At 43.5% G+C, this 17,035-nt stretch overlaps 1 protein-coding gene across 1 annotated transcript; it reads right to left on the bottom strand.

Annotated features, from left to right (window-relative positions):
- Positions 1-1,740: 1,740 nt before the first annotated feature.
- LOC133748695 (vomeronasal type-1 receptor 4-like) lies at positions 1,741-13,870 on the bottom strand. The gene is made up of 2 exons (XM_062177627.1): positions 13,775-13,870; positions 1,741-2,700 (listed from the first exon to the last, which is right to left on the bottom strand). The coding sequence occupies exons 1-2, from the start codon at positions 13,868-13,870 to the stop codon at positions 1,741-1,743; spliced, it is 1,056 nt and encodes a 351-aa protein (XP_062033611.1).
- Positions 13,871-17,035: the final 3,165 nt, after the last annotated feature.

Genomic DNA, 17,035 nt, shown 5'->3' with positions numbered 1-17,035 from the left:
AAACTAATAAAAACTGAAGCTACAATCATAAAGGAAAACATTTTTAAATCTATGCAGATAACGACTTTCAAAAGGTCATCAAAGATGTGTTTCATGAAAGAACTATACTTGAATTCAAGAAATGTTTACATCAAAAGAAACTCAAATTTAACTCCATTTTCCAAGAAAATTTTAGGTGCCTTTGCATAACTAAAAGACAAGGATTGAAACAGAAAAAAGAAAAAAAACATTCCATGTAACTTTGATCAACTACTTATGCAACATCTCACAAAGATAAGTAGATATACTTCTTCTAGTGATCAAGAAGACATCAAAGTAGACAGAAACAATAGGAGAGATACAACGAAGAACACGGTGAAAGATGAATGAATTCCTAAATTACAAATATATGTTCATATATATTTATATAGAGACAGAGCTTTGGAGAATTTTTACTTTAATTGAAAAATGCATCTTGTACATATGTATGGAGTACATGAAATGTTCTGATACATGGTTTAATATATGTGTGATATTTAAAACAAGGTAAACATGTATCTTCTTAAACACTTCTCCTTTATGTATGGTGAGAACATTCTAAGCATGTCTACTATCTTTCTGTTTAAAAATTATCCAGAACATGTTGTTTCCTAAGTCACCCATTGTTGATAGGATACCACCAAATATATATACTTTTACATTGACCTTAAAGGATACTCTTAGTAAAGTCAGATGTATCTATGTGAATCTCCCTGTTAGAACAATAAACATGGCGTTTTGTATGGGTTTCAGGTGGTCTAAGTTAAGCAGCTTTCCCAAAGCAACGTCCTTCCCTCTGTGAGATCCGTGTGAAAGATGAGTCTCACACACAACTGATGTTCTGGCAGTTGACTCTAGCAGGGCTCCTGCAAGCCAGGTACCAGGAGCAGCCGGAGGTCTGGACCAGATACGGTCAGGGGGACAGGTGCCACTGACCAGGAGGTCTTCCATCCAAAGACCTTTCTCAGAGTCTTCCTGAATCTGCCCCATTTTCTATGCCTGTGATCAGCCTACATAATGTAGTAGGTGTTTCTGGGTAAAAGGGGGTTTGAGCTGTGCTTTGTTTTCAGGTGTGGGTTAAGCCGCCACCTGCAACACCAGCATCACATATGGGCACCGGTATAAGTCCTGGCTGCTCCACATCTGATCCAGCTCCCTGCTATGTGCCCAGGAAAGCAACAGAGGGTGGCCCAAGTACTTGGGCCCCTTCATCCACATGGGAGATCCAGATGAAGCTCCTGACTCCTAGCTTGAGACTGGCCCAGCCCTGGCTGGTGCAGCCACTTGGGGAGTGAACCAACAGTTTGAAGATTCTCTTTCTCTCACTCTCTCCTCCCTCTCTCCCTCTCTGAACTTTCTCCCTCTCTCCCTCCCTCTCTCTTTGTAACTCTATCAAATAAATTTTTTAATCTTAAATTGCCACATCCACTATTGGAGTTTCCAGGGTTCACACTGAGCTCTGCTCTCAGGCCAAGCTTCCTGCTAGTGCAGACTTGGGAGGCATATGTAATTGGGTTCCTGCCACCCACATAATAGACCTGAACTAAGTTCCTGGATCACAGCTTTTGCCTCTGATCTGGTTTACAGAGAAATTTGGGTGTGAATCAGAGGATGGTGAGTTTCTTTCTGTCCCGCTGAGTCTCAGATAACAATTTAATTAATTGTCAAGAATGAGTCATCTTGAATATGCATGTAATTTGCACATTCAGGCTAAGTAGGGGATTATGTCTTCCTTGTGGGTGCAAAACAGAGCCTGGGTAATCTGGAGTAGTAACTTATGATAATGTAGGGACTCACAGTTGGGAAACTGCCAGCGATTAGTGCAGAGGTGTTCACCAGCCACACACTGGGGTTGTTTAATACAGCTATGAAAAAGTGAAATATTGAAGAGAGAGTGCACAAAGGCACAAAGGTGCTCACCAGGACGAGGATGCTGTGGGTGGCTCTGGACTCTGGGGAGGACCTGGAGGAGATGTTGGTCCCATGGATGTATTGGACCTGCTGCTTGTGCCTGTACAGGGTGAAAACCATGAAGCTGCTGGCACAGAACATGAGCCCCACAAACAAAACATCTCGGAATAATAGCAGGACTGCATTCAGGGAATCTATGTATTTGCCGCGACTCACAAAATAACAGTATCCAAAGTCAGTTTTCTTTGTGATGTTTTTGTCACTGCTTTTTCCAGTCACATGCACTGGTACTATGATGTTTATAGTCAGGTTCAGAATCCAGCAGAGGATACTAGAGGGACCAATGCACTTGAGAGATTTTACTTTTAGATCCATCCACCTGGAGTTGGTGGGACTGATGGTGATGGCCTGGGAGATACTCAAGAGACACGTACTGCCAATGGACACATCTCTGCTCACTCTGTGCACATAGAACACAAGCTTGCACCCAATATCACTGAGGAAATGCTTCATCCCCAAAGCTGCCATGGTTTGGGGAACTCCTCTACAGAGAATGACTAAGCAGTTGGCTACAGTCAGGTGTTTGATGATCAAATCTGTGGACCTAAACTTGCATCCTGTGAGGTAGAGATAGAGATAATGAGAAAGAAGAGAGAGATTCCCCAGGATTCCAGTGATGGTCTGTGATAAGTAGATCATCCCTGTTGTCCAATCTCTGGAGACCATCCCATCAGCTCCCAGTGCCCAATTATTGCTTCTAGCCTGAGATTCCTGTGTGGGAAATGAGGAAAGAGCTACATGTGTTAATATCAACCAAATTCTATAGTCTCTATTCACAATATGCTCTACTTATCTCAGTTCACACTTAGAAATTTCTCCTTAACGGTTCACAATAGCCAAAATTTTGTATTCAACCAAGGTGTCCATCATCAGATAAATGGACAAAGAAAATGTGGAATATATACACAATGGGATATTATTCAGCTGCAAAAAAAGAATGAAATTCTACCATTTGCAGCAAATGGAAGCAAAAGGAGAACCTCATGGTGAGTGAAATAAGCCAGACCCACAAAGACAAATACTGCATATTCTCCCTTATATGTGGGAGCTAAAATTTACAAAACAAACAAAAAAAGGAAAAAAGAAACGAATGTCTATATCAGTATTGCTGTAAACAGTTTTGTAAAACTTTTCTATACCGCTGTCCAACCAATGGCTAAGAATGTTATACCACTACAGGTATAATGATCTACGATTACTTTGAAATACATTGCATATGGGTGAAATGGTCATTTTCCATGCAATTATTTTTATAGCTGTTGTGTATATTCCCACTAAATTAGGGTCTTTTTGCTTTTCACTTCTTGAACTTCTTACTCAGTGAAATATTACACCTTTTTACTCTAATGTAAATTTAAAATATGCTATCTCAAAAATGAAAAACAAGAAAGGGAGGAGAGGAGGGTGGGTGGGCAAGAGGGAAGGAGGGAGAGAAGAAGGGAACAGCATTACATTCTTTTTTTTTTAAAAGGTTTATTTATTTATTTGAAAGTCAGAGTTACGCAGAGAGAGGAGAGGGAGAGAGAGGGAGAGAGGGAGAGGGAGAGGGAGAGAGGGAGAGAGAGAGGTCTTCCATCCGCTGATTAACTCCCCAATTGGCCACAACAGCCTGAGCTGTACTGATCCTAAGCCAGGAGCCAGGAGCTTATTCCGGGTCTCCCACATGGGCATGGGTGCAGGGGCCCAAGGACTTGGGGCCATCCTCTACTGCTTTCCCAGGGCATAGCAGAGAGCTGGATCAGAAGTGGAGCAGCCTGGTCTTGAAAGGGCACTCATATGGGATGCTGGCGCTTCAGGCCAGGGCATTAACCCACTGTGCCACAGTGCCAGCCCCAAATAGTATTACATTCTTAGAATTGTACCTACAGGGGCCAGAGCTGTGGCATATCTGGTAAAACCTCTGTATGCAGTGCCGGCATCCCATATGGATGCTGGTTCAAGTCCTGGCTGCTGCACTTCCAATCTGGCTCTCTGCTATGGCCTGGGAAAGCAGTGGAGGATGGCCCAAGTGCTTGGGCTCCTGCATGCATATGGGAGACCTGGAAGAAGCTCCTGGCTCCTGCCTTTGGATCGGCTCAGCTCCAGCCATGGCAGCCAGTTGGAGAGTGAATGGAAGACTCTCTCTCCCTCCCTCTCCTCTCTCCTCTCTCCTCTCTCCTCTCTCCTCTCTCCTCCTCTCTCCTCCTCTCTCCTCCTCTCTCCTCCTCCCTCCTCCTCCCTCCTCCTCCCTCCTCCCTCCTCTCTGTGTAACTCTGATTTTCAAATAAATAAATAAATCTTTAAAATAAAAAAGAATTGTACCTACAAACCACTTTGGCTTACCATTTTTTTAAAGAGTTGCAAGGAGTTTCTGGTAGAAACTCAGCATGACTACTTTCATGCCATATACTTACATATTTACTTAAGTGAATACGTAAGTAGAGTTTTTTCAATAAGGCAATGTTTTTGAAAGATTGAAGTATAAGCCATGTATGCTACATGAAATCTCTACAGTATCCAGTCTTCTCTATCTTGTAACTTAAAATTACAGAGCTTGCTATTGACATGAAAATATTTGCAACCCAGAGCAATTGTCAAAGGACACATTTGTACCTGACTGCTGTCACCTGAAACCCATTGCTACAAGATACCACTACCTTTTCCTTAACTAGGCTTCCCTGACTTAAAGATGGAAAACAATCAAACCATAATTAAGGAGCTGTGGGTGTTTTTGGTAGGAAACATTCACTGCATCCATTGAGCAATTTAGACAACAACATTAGAGAAAAGCTTTCTAGCCCAGGAATCACCACTGGGATGCACTGTTTCTGTGGCTATGTCCTGCTCCGTGTCACCGGCACATTGGGCTCTCCTGGTGCATCTCTTGTACTCCTGAAAGTGGAATCAGGGACTCCTGTACAGCACCAAAGAGCAGATTTGTTTTGGAACTGTAGTCTTTAAACATATTAAACACCAAATTTCATGAATGCTTTCATCAAACGTCAAGAACAAATGTCACTATGAATGACACCAAATTCCTTTGCAGCCCCCAAGTACTGGTGCAGGATGTAGGACACCACCCCCTGTCCTAGCTCAATGCACATTTCAGAATCCTTCCTGCTTCCTGTTAGGCTGGGGCACAGGACCAGGTGCAAACACAGGCGAATCCCCTTTCTCACCTGATCACTCACCCAGACTCCAGACGCCTCCTTGCCTGAAGACTCTCTTTCTCTCCGTTGTCAGGACAAGCATTGGCATGAAGGTCACCAGAGTCAACACTGGGAGGGCTGGAGCAGCTGGGGCACTAGAAATGGTGTGTGCCTGTGACCTCACCTCCCTGCGGAGCTGCAATTAACTTTTCACCTGCAGCTGCAGTGAATGTCAAGTTGGGGTACTGAGGATGTTTGTGAAAACTTTTTCCCTCTTCCCAATAACAGAAACAATTACGCGACTGTAGTTGTTTTCTCCAAGGAGACTGCTAGACTCTCACCTGACTCTGTCTTTTCTCAGCTCCCTGGAGCAGACAGGGTCTGACCTAGAGGGAGCAGGAGATCCTGAGGCTGACATGGGAAGCCTGGCAGTGAAGCTCCTGTGTCTCCCTGGATTCACACATCTGTCTACCCCAGAGTGAGTTCTTTCTGAGACTTCAGACCACTAAGCTCAGCATCATTGATGTAATAAATGCTGCTTCTTTAAGGCTGCCAGAGTCAGGTTAGGCTGACAGAGCAACTCTGGGCTACCCATATTCCATAAGACCGGTCCATCAAGCTCAACCAAAGAAAGGGATGACATTTTCATCTCACTACAAGCTGTCCATCAGTTTGCTGACACCTTGAGCCCACAGTCCAGTCAGGAAGAGAATGAACAAGCGAGGCCCATTCAGGAGTTTGTTTCAATCCTACTTCCCACATGTGAGCCTCATGATCAGGACAGAGAAGGCTCCTCATACCTCCTGGTGCCCACGTGGTGAACAAATTTACTCCAGGTGCCATCGAGCCTTCCTCCTCCCCCAACTCATTGCATAGAGGTTCTTGTCTTCCTATTTCCAGAACATCATGTCTTGTCCATCATCCCATCTTTATCAAAACTGTCGAGAAGTGGACAGGGCTGTGAGTGGTGTTGGTACCTTGTTACCTTTGTCATATCAGTGGTCTGTGCAATCATCCTTACTCCCAGTTTTACTACTATTATCTTTCTAAATGATCTGTGACGCAAAACTCCTTGATAATTGGAACAGAAGCTGATAAATTAGAGGAGACATGAGAGGTATATGAGGAAATGATCCCCGGCTGGGTGGATTTCTGCTCTAAGCACAAGAATGCAAGATCTGACATAAAGAATCCACTAAGATTCTGGACACCAGGACCTTGTTTCGCATTACTGAGGGACTGGTGCAGCCTTCAGGAGAAGATGGGGAGAGTGTGCTCAGGTCTTTGTGGAAAAGTCAGCTCCTAGGGTGATGTGATGATTCCTGGGAAAGCCATCATCGGTGAGGGAAAAGAAAAAACACCATCATATGGTATATTCTACATCAGCTGAAACTGCCCAGTTATACTGGGAAATTATCTGTTGCTATTCAGCACACAACCAAATTTTTCTGAATAAATGGTTGATGAAATCTTAAACACGAATGATGTAACTTACATGAAAATAAAGATAAGAACATCTCTTTGGTCTTAGAATAGGAATAGATTCCTGACAGAGAACAGAATAAATATAGAGTGGCAGGTGATAGTTTAGGTCATATTAAATATAGAAATGATCTTCATCAAAGGAAAATCAAAAAGAGAGAAGCAAAAAAGGAGGTGTAATGATAATACTAATGCACTTCAGTAAAACAGCAGGAAAAAGGAAAACAACACAATAGAGAAAAATAGAAAAACAAACCAAAGGAAACCTCACAAAAAAGTGCCCTAATTCTATTCTCTGCGTGAAGAGATGATCAAATAATCTTAGAAATAAAAACTTCCAATAAAATGCTCCCCTAAAGTATCACATAGAAGCAGTGCTAATTAATAATGCACAGCGTGCAGCAATAAACATATATTCACAAATAATATGAGGAATGAAAAAACTTAAACAGATTACTGCCGTGTTATTTCAACAATGCTGTGGAAAAGAGGCTGAGAGCTCTCAGACGTTAGAACTGTGGTCACCTGTGGTCAGGACAGGTAGTAATGGGAAGACAACAAAATGTGACTTCTGGTTTCTGAACCCATGCTGTGCACAGAGGGTGCTCGGTTGTGAGGTTTCATTGTGCAGTGCTTTCAAGACCTGTGTGTTTGTCACTGACAATGGTTTACTATGGATCAAAAGGACTTGATAGGAAGTCTGTTGATACTTGCTGGAGTGCCATCGTACTGTCCAGCTGGAGTTGAATGTTTATGTCACAAAATGGTGACTTGCTTTGAAAAGTCTCCTTGGCACAGCAGGTTGAGCAACTTCCTAAAGTGTCAGAATCCCATATGGGCACTGGTTCAAGACCCAGCTGCTCCACTTCTAATCCAGCTCCCTGCTGATGCACATGGGAAAGCAGCAGAAGATGGCTCAAGTCTTTTAGCCTCTGTACCCATGTGGGAGACCTGGAGGAAGCTCCTGGCTCAGCATGGCTCAGCCTGGCCCAGCCCCAGAGGTTGAAACCATTTGAGGAGTGAACCAGATGATGGAGGATCTCTCGATCTCTCTCTCTCTCTCTCTCTCCTTCTCCCTCTCTCTCTCTCTCTCTGACTCTGCCTTTCAAATAAATAAATCATAAAAAGAAAGTAAAGAAATTCTCATGCACTTTCCAAGTAAAAACTGATAGATTCTGAAGATAAACCCACCAAGGTAAAATTTTGAAATTTGGGCAGACATGGGCTCTCATAAAGGTCATGGACAACTCATGTCATGATAAAACTATAATAAATTTAAGAATTTCTTGGCACCAAAAGAAAGTTTTCATTTAATTCCAATTTTCTAATAAATTTTTGAAGTGCTCTTGTGTAACTAAAATACAAATAAAATTGAGAAAAAGAAGAAAACACCACATTATTTACACCAGCTAATTATGCAGTCTTCAAAAATAAGGGAAATGTAGAGTTTTTCATCTACAAGAATTTTAATCTACAAGAATTAAGACAGTAGGACAATGGGAGTGGTATAATGAAAAATACAAGAAGATAAATCATTCCTCTGTATGTATATAAATGAATATTTTTAAAGAATTTTGTAATTTATAACTGACAAATAAATACAATATATGGGGAACCATGTGATGATCTGATATACATATAGATCCTGTGTAATGTCTACAACAAGGGAAATATATTTATCTCCTCAAAAGTTCTGTATGTGAAAACATTCAAAATACTTCTTTTTCTTTATTTTTTTTTTGACGGGCAGAGTGGATAGTGAGAGAGAGAGAGACAGAGAGAAAGGTCTTCCTTTTTGCCGTTGGTTCACCCTCCAATGGCTGCTGCGGCCAGCGCATCTCACTGATCCGAAGCCAGGAGCCAGGTGCTTCTCCTGGTCTCCCATGCGGGTGCAGGGCCCAGGGACTTGGGCCATCCTCCACTGCCTTCCCGGGCCATAGCAGAGAGCTGGCCTGGAAGAGGGGCAACCGGGATAGAATCCGGCGCCCCAACCAGGACTAGAACCCGGTGTGCCGGCACCGCAAGGTGGAGGATTAGCCTGTTAAGCCACGGCGCCGGCCTCAAAATACTTCTATAACCTTTTGTTTACAAAATTATCCAGAAAAATTCTTGTTATTTATAGTCACCCAGTGTATAATAGGACACCAGCAAATATATACACTTTTACATTAAGCTTACAGACTACTCCTAATACAGCCAAATATATCTATTCAGTTGAATTTTATTAAAAGAGCTTTACATAAAATAAAAAGATTCAAATAAAAAGTTAAAAATACATGTTCTTCTCAATCTAACCAATGGAACAAGGAGCTTGGCGATGCAAATGGGTTTCAGGTGGTTCGAATTAAGCAGCTTCCCCAGGGCAATTTTCTTTCTTCCTGCTGTGAGATTCCTGTCAAAGATGAGTCTCAGGCATGGACTGATTCTCAAATAGGTTACTCTAGCAGGGTTCCTGCAAGCCAGGTCCTGGGAGCAGGCTGGTGGCCTGGACAAGAAACAATCAGGAGGACAGGTGATCACTGACCGGGATGGTTTCTAGTCAAAGACCTCTCTCAGAGCCTGTGTGAATCTGCCCCCTTTCCTATGCCTGTATTCAGCCTAGATAGGGTATGAGGGGTTTCTGCCCTAAAGGGAGTTGGAGCTGAGCTTGCAGGGGAAGCTTTGCTTTAGGTGAGTGAGAGCTGCCTGTGTGCTGGGGTGGTCTTGTCTGCTGGGCTTCCCTGGGCCAGGACTGGGGATCCCCAGGCTGGTTTGCGTCCTACAGCTGAGGGACAGGGATTGTTGGCCCTGCGGACCTCCAGGAGGCCTTTACCTGTCATTGTTCGTACAGCCAAGTTTTGTCTGCTGTAGTGTCCAACACATGGGGACAAGCACATCAGATTAAATAGACAGTGAGTTTAACACAGCTTGTTATCATGCTTATTGGCATTACTGTGGATTGTTTATAATTTTCTGATATTGATTTACAGAAAAGGAACATAATTTTAATTATATCTCTACACATGTGCACATAGAAACACACAGAAACACAAGAGCATATGTATATATACATGGAAATAAACACAAGAGAAAGTGAGGTGGGGAGAGAATGTCTCTCAGTGCTGACTCCCTCTCAGCTCTGAGGTTAAGGGAAGGCTCCACTGTAAACTTATTTCCTCACCCAAGAGACAGGGCAGTCTACCACAGAAACTGTTTCTTGCCCACTGCCCCAGTTGGTGTCTTCACATAACAAAGAAACCAAAAGCTCCCTCAACAGATCTCACCTCCATGCCAGGATCCTCTACTCAGTGTGCTCTGTTCATAGGCAGTGCTGACATGACATCAAAGAATCCACACTGGAGAGAAGCCTTACGAATGTAATGAGTGTGGTAAAGCCTTCAGTCAACTTGCAAATCTTACTGGACATCAGAAAATGCATTCTGAACAGGAACATTGTAAAGCAAATACGTGTAACAACACTTTTCTCAAAAAATCAAGTGTTGACAATTGTCAGAGAATTCATAGTGGAAAGAAATCTTACAAGTGTAAAGAGTGTAGCAAAACCTTTAATATGTATTTGAGCCTTACTCAGCATCACAAAATCATACTGAGCAGATACCATATGAAAATTATGTATCTGACAAAGCCTTTAACCAGAGCTCAGATTTAACTAAACATCAAAATGCACACCTTGAGTGAAACCAGATAAATGCACTGTGTAAAGTAAGGCTTTTATCCAAAGTTCAACCCTTGTAATGCATTAGAGAGAAATCTTGCAAATCGAATGAATGTGCTAAGCTTTTCTCAAGTGTTCATAATTTTCAGTCATGAGAATTCATTTTGAAGAGAAAACATACAATTGTATGTATTATGGTAAGGCCTTTAGACAACAGTCTGACCTCAGGATTCAACAACTAATTTACATTGTAAAGAATCCATCCAAATGTAGTAAGTATAAACAAGAATATAACAACTTTTCACAGCAGGCTACACATCAGAGAATCCATGCTAGAGTAAACAGCCTCTCGTTCTCAAGGATGTTTTGAGTTAAATTCTATAAAGACTGAAAAGATCAAAACATGATCTGTAATTGCTGCCAAGGAGACCTGTGGAAAAATCTTGTTACTTTCACTTTTTAAAATATTTTACTCAGTCATTTGAGGTTCTTGAAAGGCTGCATTACTATTATTTTCAAACTGAAGTTTGAAATATATTGTTGTCTTGATTACAGTCCATTCATATGTAAACATGAGACTTTGTGGAAAGGGTTGATTAAGGTGAAAGAATCTAATTGATTAGGTGCAGTTCATACACACCCAGTGTTTGCTGGAAGATGGGGGACACTAAATTTTAAGGTATAATATGGTGTTAATTTGAATGAGAATGATAAACAGAAGATAATATGCAACTGTGGGCAAATGCATCATGATTAATCTGTTAAATGCCACCTCCAGAAATATTTATATGGGAGATAAGCACTTTGGAATACTGGAAAGGATTGCTGCAACTAACTGACCATGAATCAGAAAGAGCCAACCAATACACTGAGAAATTTTCATGTGAGGATAACAATTTGTTGTAAGAAGAGAAGAAATGATGATCACTCTCCTTTGAAAGCAAATAGTGTTTTATACCAAAGATGAATAAAAAATAGTTATTTTTGTAAATTTTAGACAGCAACTCTGAGATAAATATTTCAGGCAAAAAGAACTACAGTTTTCTGTGTACGTAGGATTTACATTTTACCCCGATGATTATATTTTGCTACCAGTTTATTTAGATCCTTTAAGTCTAGTTCAGTGAAAGACCTGAATGACACAAGGTGATAAACTGAGATATAAATGTAGAAGGAAAAGAGTGATTGTTATAGTCTCATACTGTAATTTTAAGAAAACAATGAATTCATTTTACCTGAAATATATCTCTGAAATTCCTTCCCTTCTTGGCGTTATCGTTGCCTCTTCATCTCCCTCCTTACTTACTGCAATGAATACTACTTGAAGCCTTCGTTCAATCTGATTGACTCCAACAGGCCATTCCAGTATCACAGCCCACTCTTTTTTTAGCTTGGACTACACTGCAACTACACCACACTATAGCTTTCCTCTCTTCCCAAGTTCATTTCATTCCTCAGCTGTGACCAAGAGGTTCCTACCAACTAAAGTCCTGCAGGAAAAATCTTGATCTCAATATGTGTGCTGGTAAACACATCCTAAAATACCGCAATGATGTATGGAGCTCATCACCACCCTTAAACCTGCTTCTACTGCTCCACTCCCTCAGCCTTTCCCCAGGAATCCATGCATCCTTCATCCAGCACTCATGCGGCAGTTGAACAGTGAATTCACTGAGCCCATGCAGAGGCCCACTCAACTGGGTCCTTCCAGGGAACCATAAAAACTCCCCTCCACTCTTCCCCCATCTTCCACCTCTCATCCATTCCTGCATGTACAGGTTGGGCTAAGTGACACAGGAGCTTCTGGGCTCAAGCATGGGACCAGAATGAAAATAAGCTATACCAGTGGGTCTAAACCATGGAAATCAAGGAGCCTAGCAAGTTGGGAAAACTTTCCAGCAACTAGACACACATGGAGGTCAGTTTTAAAGGCAGTGGAGAGCTGGATGCATTTAGTTCATGAGGGAACAGCATAAAAATAGGCCTGTGATCTCCAGGGAGAGACTACTATCCCATTTCACCCACCTCACAGCAAATTGGAAGAATTCTTTGCTCCCTAAAGGGTGCTCCCTTCATGCTTTCCAAGGTTCCTGACATATTCATCATGTTTCCTGAAGGGAATCTAGGATTCCTAATCTTGAGCATATCACCATTGAAAGATAAAGTCTTCTCAAGATGGCCACTTGTCCCTGTACTATCCAGGAACTTCATCCCAGTCTCACACGGATGGCAGGGACCCAAGAACTTGAGCCATCATCCCCTGCTTTTCAGGTGCAGTAGCAAGAAGCTAGATCCAATGTGAAGTAAGTTAGGACTCAAACCAGCATTCCAACATTGGATACAGGATGGACCAAAAGTGGAGTGCCTGCGACTTAACCCAGTATTCCAATATTGCATGAGGGGATTCCATGCAGCCGCTTATCACTGTGCCACAATGCCAGCACCAGGGCAAAATCGTTCAACACTCTTGTACATATAAGAGCAGGCACAACACAGCCACAATGAAGATGCAGAGCCCTTTAATGTCATTTGAAGGCATAATCATTGAGATTCCTAGCCAAATTTGTTACTGTTATGAACCTAAAGTTTTTCAATGCTCTGTCAAATATATTAGGTTTTGGAATGCTGTCTAGTGTCACAAGATGTAGCAAAAATCTTGTACTGTACCTGAGTCATGCAATCCTGGGATACAGTGACAGTTAAGGACTTTCTCCCAGGAAAGAGTTTAATGCCAAAATCCCCCTTATATTAGATAGGACTGGTGTGCACTGCCCTTTTTTATCTAGAACAAAGACAGATGGGAATGCTCCAAATTCCCATTTTTAACCTAATTAGCTTAACTTTTTACCTCCACTAGTCAATCAGAACAAAATGCTTGTTACATTAAACTTCAGTTAAGGCTCTCTTCTCCCACAAAACACTGAATTTTGTCTTATTCTTAATCCCCTCCTAAGAGTATGCTGACTTCCTGGTAGGAGGTTTCCTTAAGTTATCACATTCGTCACCCAACCAAAACGATGCCCCAGGCCTTGTTCCTATGGAAGTCTCTAGAACTGCACATAAGATCCTCCTCCCAAGGAGGATGGAGGATACATATGGAAAAGACGTGCTGATGGGTATCAGGGTATCAACATGGAATGGCTTATTCCCTAGAAATAGCTGTCATATTTCACATTCAAGCTTGTATCCTCTGCAGGTGGAAAAGCATCCTCTTCATTAAATGCTTAATTTCTAAGTGGGAGTTGACTTTGCAAGACCCAAACATAGCTCCACACAGACACCCACACCCATACTGGAGTCCCTGTTCCCACACCAATTGCCTCAGCAACAGGACCCGAATCTCCAACCCTAGGCATGCATAAATAAATAAATAAAGCTTTATATTATTAAAACCATTAATAACCCAAAGAACTCTTTAAGTTTTCACCCAACGGTGTTTGAACGATTGAAGCATTAACTTAAAGTAGGTATGGAGCGATGTTTGTCTACCGGACTCCAGTCAACTTCATCCACTTCAAACGGCGGGAAAAACAGGGAACACTGGAGACGACGCCAACGGAATCACGAGCCCCGAGTGACTCCGCCCCCACCAGGCCCCGCCCACAGCGACGGCCATTTCCGTGTGCGCACGCGCAGTTTTCCTCAGACCCTGCGGCCGAGAGCTCGGAGCTGAGGCGGCACCGAGGTGCCTTGGGGCGGCTTTGCCGCCTCACCCGCCTCCCTCAGGCCGCCGTTCTTTCCTCCCTGGGCTCTGAGAAGTCGCCGCGGACGTGAGCAGCCCGGCGTCCGTGCCCGCGCCCGCGGTAAGTCCCCGAGTCGCCGTCCGCCTTCGCCGCCGGGCAGGGGTCCAGGAACGCTTCCGGCCGCAGCCCTCGCGAGCCCGGGTCCCGCCTCGGTCTTGGTGGTCGCGCCGCGTGGGCCTCGCGTGCCGCCTCGCTGTCCGCCCTGCGCCGTTGAAGGTCTCCGGAAATGGCAGTGTGAGGGGGCGGCCCCCTTCCCGCTCAGCCTGGTCCCCGAGGCCCCTGGGCAGGCGCTGGGCAGCAACTCGCCGCGTGCGCACACCCCGGGGTTCTGCGGGCCGCGCCCTCCGCCCTCCTCCGCTTTCCTTGGGCGGCCCCTGCCCCTGTCTGTCCTGTCCCTTGCGGCTGACCCTGCACCCTCCTTACACGACCCCGAGATGTGCGCTCCTCCCGGCTCCCGCATCGCGGTCAGTGTGGTGAGAGGACAGAGGGACCGGAAAAAGCGAGGGGGGCAGAAACGCTGGGAAGCGGGAGCGGGCAGTGCGGGGTCCATGAGAAGTCAGAAGAACAAAGTACAAGGGGTTCCCTGGAAAAATCAGTAACCCGCCTTGGCCTTGCGGGTTTCCCACTGCCCACGTGGGCGCTAGCGGAGCCCGGGCTGCACTGCCCATCCAGCTGCCTACTACGGCGCCTGGGACACCTCCAAGTGTTTAGCCCCGGCACCCATGTGCAGGACCCAGATGAAGCTCTGGGCGTCTTCTCTACCTGTGTCTCCCTCTGTTGCTGCCCATCAAATAAAGTTATATATATATATATATATATATATATATATATAGTAAGACTCCTAAAAGTAAATATTAAAATATTATAGGAAAGGGTTAAAAAGTTTAGCTGCTGACAGTAGACAGCCCTTAAAATAACTGTGTCTCCACCTGCCTGCAGAATAACCTTGGGAAACTGCCTTGGGAAACTGCTCTGTGTAACTGTCTCACGTGATAACACTTGCAGAAGTCCGGAAAAGAGTTGCAATAAGGTTCTGTGACCAGTTTGCCCTTCAAAATAGCTAATCACCAAATGCCCCGCATACATATGGTAATCAGGTGGCTATTGTCTTTAAAAACTGCTGTAACCCCTGCTCGGGGCTCTCTCGCTCTCTCGACTGCCTGTGGTGCTGGGGAGCCCATTTGCGCAAACGCCTAATAAAAATCCTCTTGCTCTTGCATCTACTGGGCTGGAGTTTTGGGTCTTTGGGCGACCACCCGAGCGCATTGGATTCCCAGATTTGGGGTCCTTCATTGGGGGCCTGTCTGGGATTAGGACACCCCCCCAGACCCAATTCCGTGACCAGTTGGAGGTAAGCTACTTGTTTTATTGGTTGTGTCCTTCTCGTCATCTGGTCAGTGTTTAAGTCTGCACCTTGTGCCCGTACAGGACTTGAATTCGTATCGGACCAGTGGGGGAGGCAGACGTGCCCTGAGACCCCTGGTCCTACCCTGGGGGACGCTCCAGCGGGGGTTTGAGGGAAATGAGAGAGAAAGTGTCTCTCTCCTTCCCAGGGAGAGCCTGGCTATCTGGCCGCTCCCGTTTGAATTTGTATTTTCGGTTTGCTGCCGATCTGGTGCCACGCGGCTCGTCTTGTGTGTTGTGTGCATCTGTCTTTTTTGTCCTCCTCCTTGTTTGTTTTACTCTCTCCGTACCCATGGGGCAACACCTAATCACCCCGTTAAGCCTTACTTTAGGCCACTGAAAAGAAGTTCAAAACTGTGCACACAATCAGTCGATCGACGTCAAAAATAAAAAGTGGGTGACTTTCTGTTCCTCAGAATGGTCGACCTTTGAGGTCGGCTGGCCAAGGGACGGGACTTTTAATGCTGATATTATCTCACAGGTCAAGGCATGAGTCTTTTGACCAGGACCCCACGGACACCCTGACCAGGTTCCCTATATCACCGTGTGGGAAGACCTGACCCAAGACCCTCCCCTAATAAAGGCTATAAAGACTCCATTACAGATGCAGGAAATAGGGTTAAAAAAGGTGAGCCATAGAACAGTTCATTGATGCCATAGGAATAGTCAGTCCTTGGTTTGCAGAAGGAGTCGTGGATGAACAACATTAAAATTTACTCAAAAAAGATTTAAATGTGCATTTAAAGAAACAAAACAAGCCATGACAAAGGCTGGAAAAACTTTATTGCAGATATAGAGAATAGGGTCAAAGAAACAAACCGTAGAGCAATTTATCAGCACTGTTAAAAAAATTTGTCCTTGGTTTGCTGAAGAGGGTGTTGTAAATAAGAAACACTGGGAGTAAAAAAATATAAATCAGTGTACACTGGACAGCCCTCACCCTGTATTTAAATATTTTACTTAAATATTACCTGTTGTAAAATTAATATTACTATGTAAAATGAGGAATTATGGTGACAAAGTGTCCAGGCTATCCATTCTGGTTTTTTTTTTCATTTTAAATTTTTTTATTGTAAGATAATAATTGTACATATTTATATACATACACTGTGACACTTTAATACATGTATATAAGAATCAGATTATGGTAAATGGCATATCTATCACCTCAAACATTTCTCATTCTGTTTTTGTATTATGTACTAACTCTACCCTTATTATTAATAGGAATGCTTGGACAGATTATGCTTGGTTTGCTTTACAAAAAAATGTTAATCAAAATATGCCGCAAATAGTTAAGATTGCACAAACCTACAAGAATGTAACAATTACAGATAGTAAGAGGCTACTATCATTATGGCTAAATGGTTACCCACCGTGTTCCATCCACTGAAAAATTTGTTGTCTTATCAAAAAGAGATGTTACAAATATTTAATGAAACCCGAATCACTAATTTCAGAGTAATGCAAAATGTTAGCGCATTTGTTAATTGTGTGCGCCTCAACATGTCTGTTTAACAAGTAACAATGCCTCATATCTCCATGCCATGGGATTGTCTAGCCAGTTCTCAGGCTGTCTGCAGCAGCTTGAGTTGTTGTATTGGAACGGTACTGTTTTTTATGTCCCTGACATG

The sequence above is a fragment of the Lepus europaeus genome, chromosome 19, assembly GCF_033115175.1.
Source record: "Lepus europaeus isolate LE1 chromosome 19, mLepTim1.pri, whole genome shotgun sequence".
Classification (NCBI taxonomy): domain Eukaryota; kingdom Metazoa; phylum Chordata; class Mammalia; order Lagomorpha; family Leporidae; genus Lepus; species Lepus europaeus.
The sequence above is the reverse complement of the archived record's forward strand: the minus strand, read 5'-3'. Positions and strand labels throughout refer to the sequence as shown.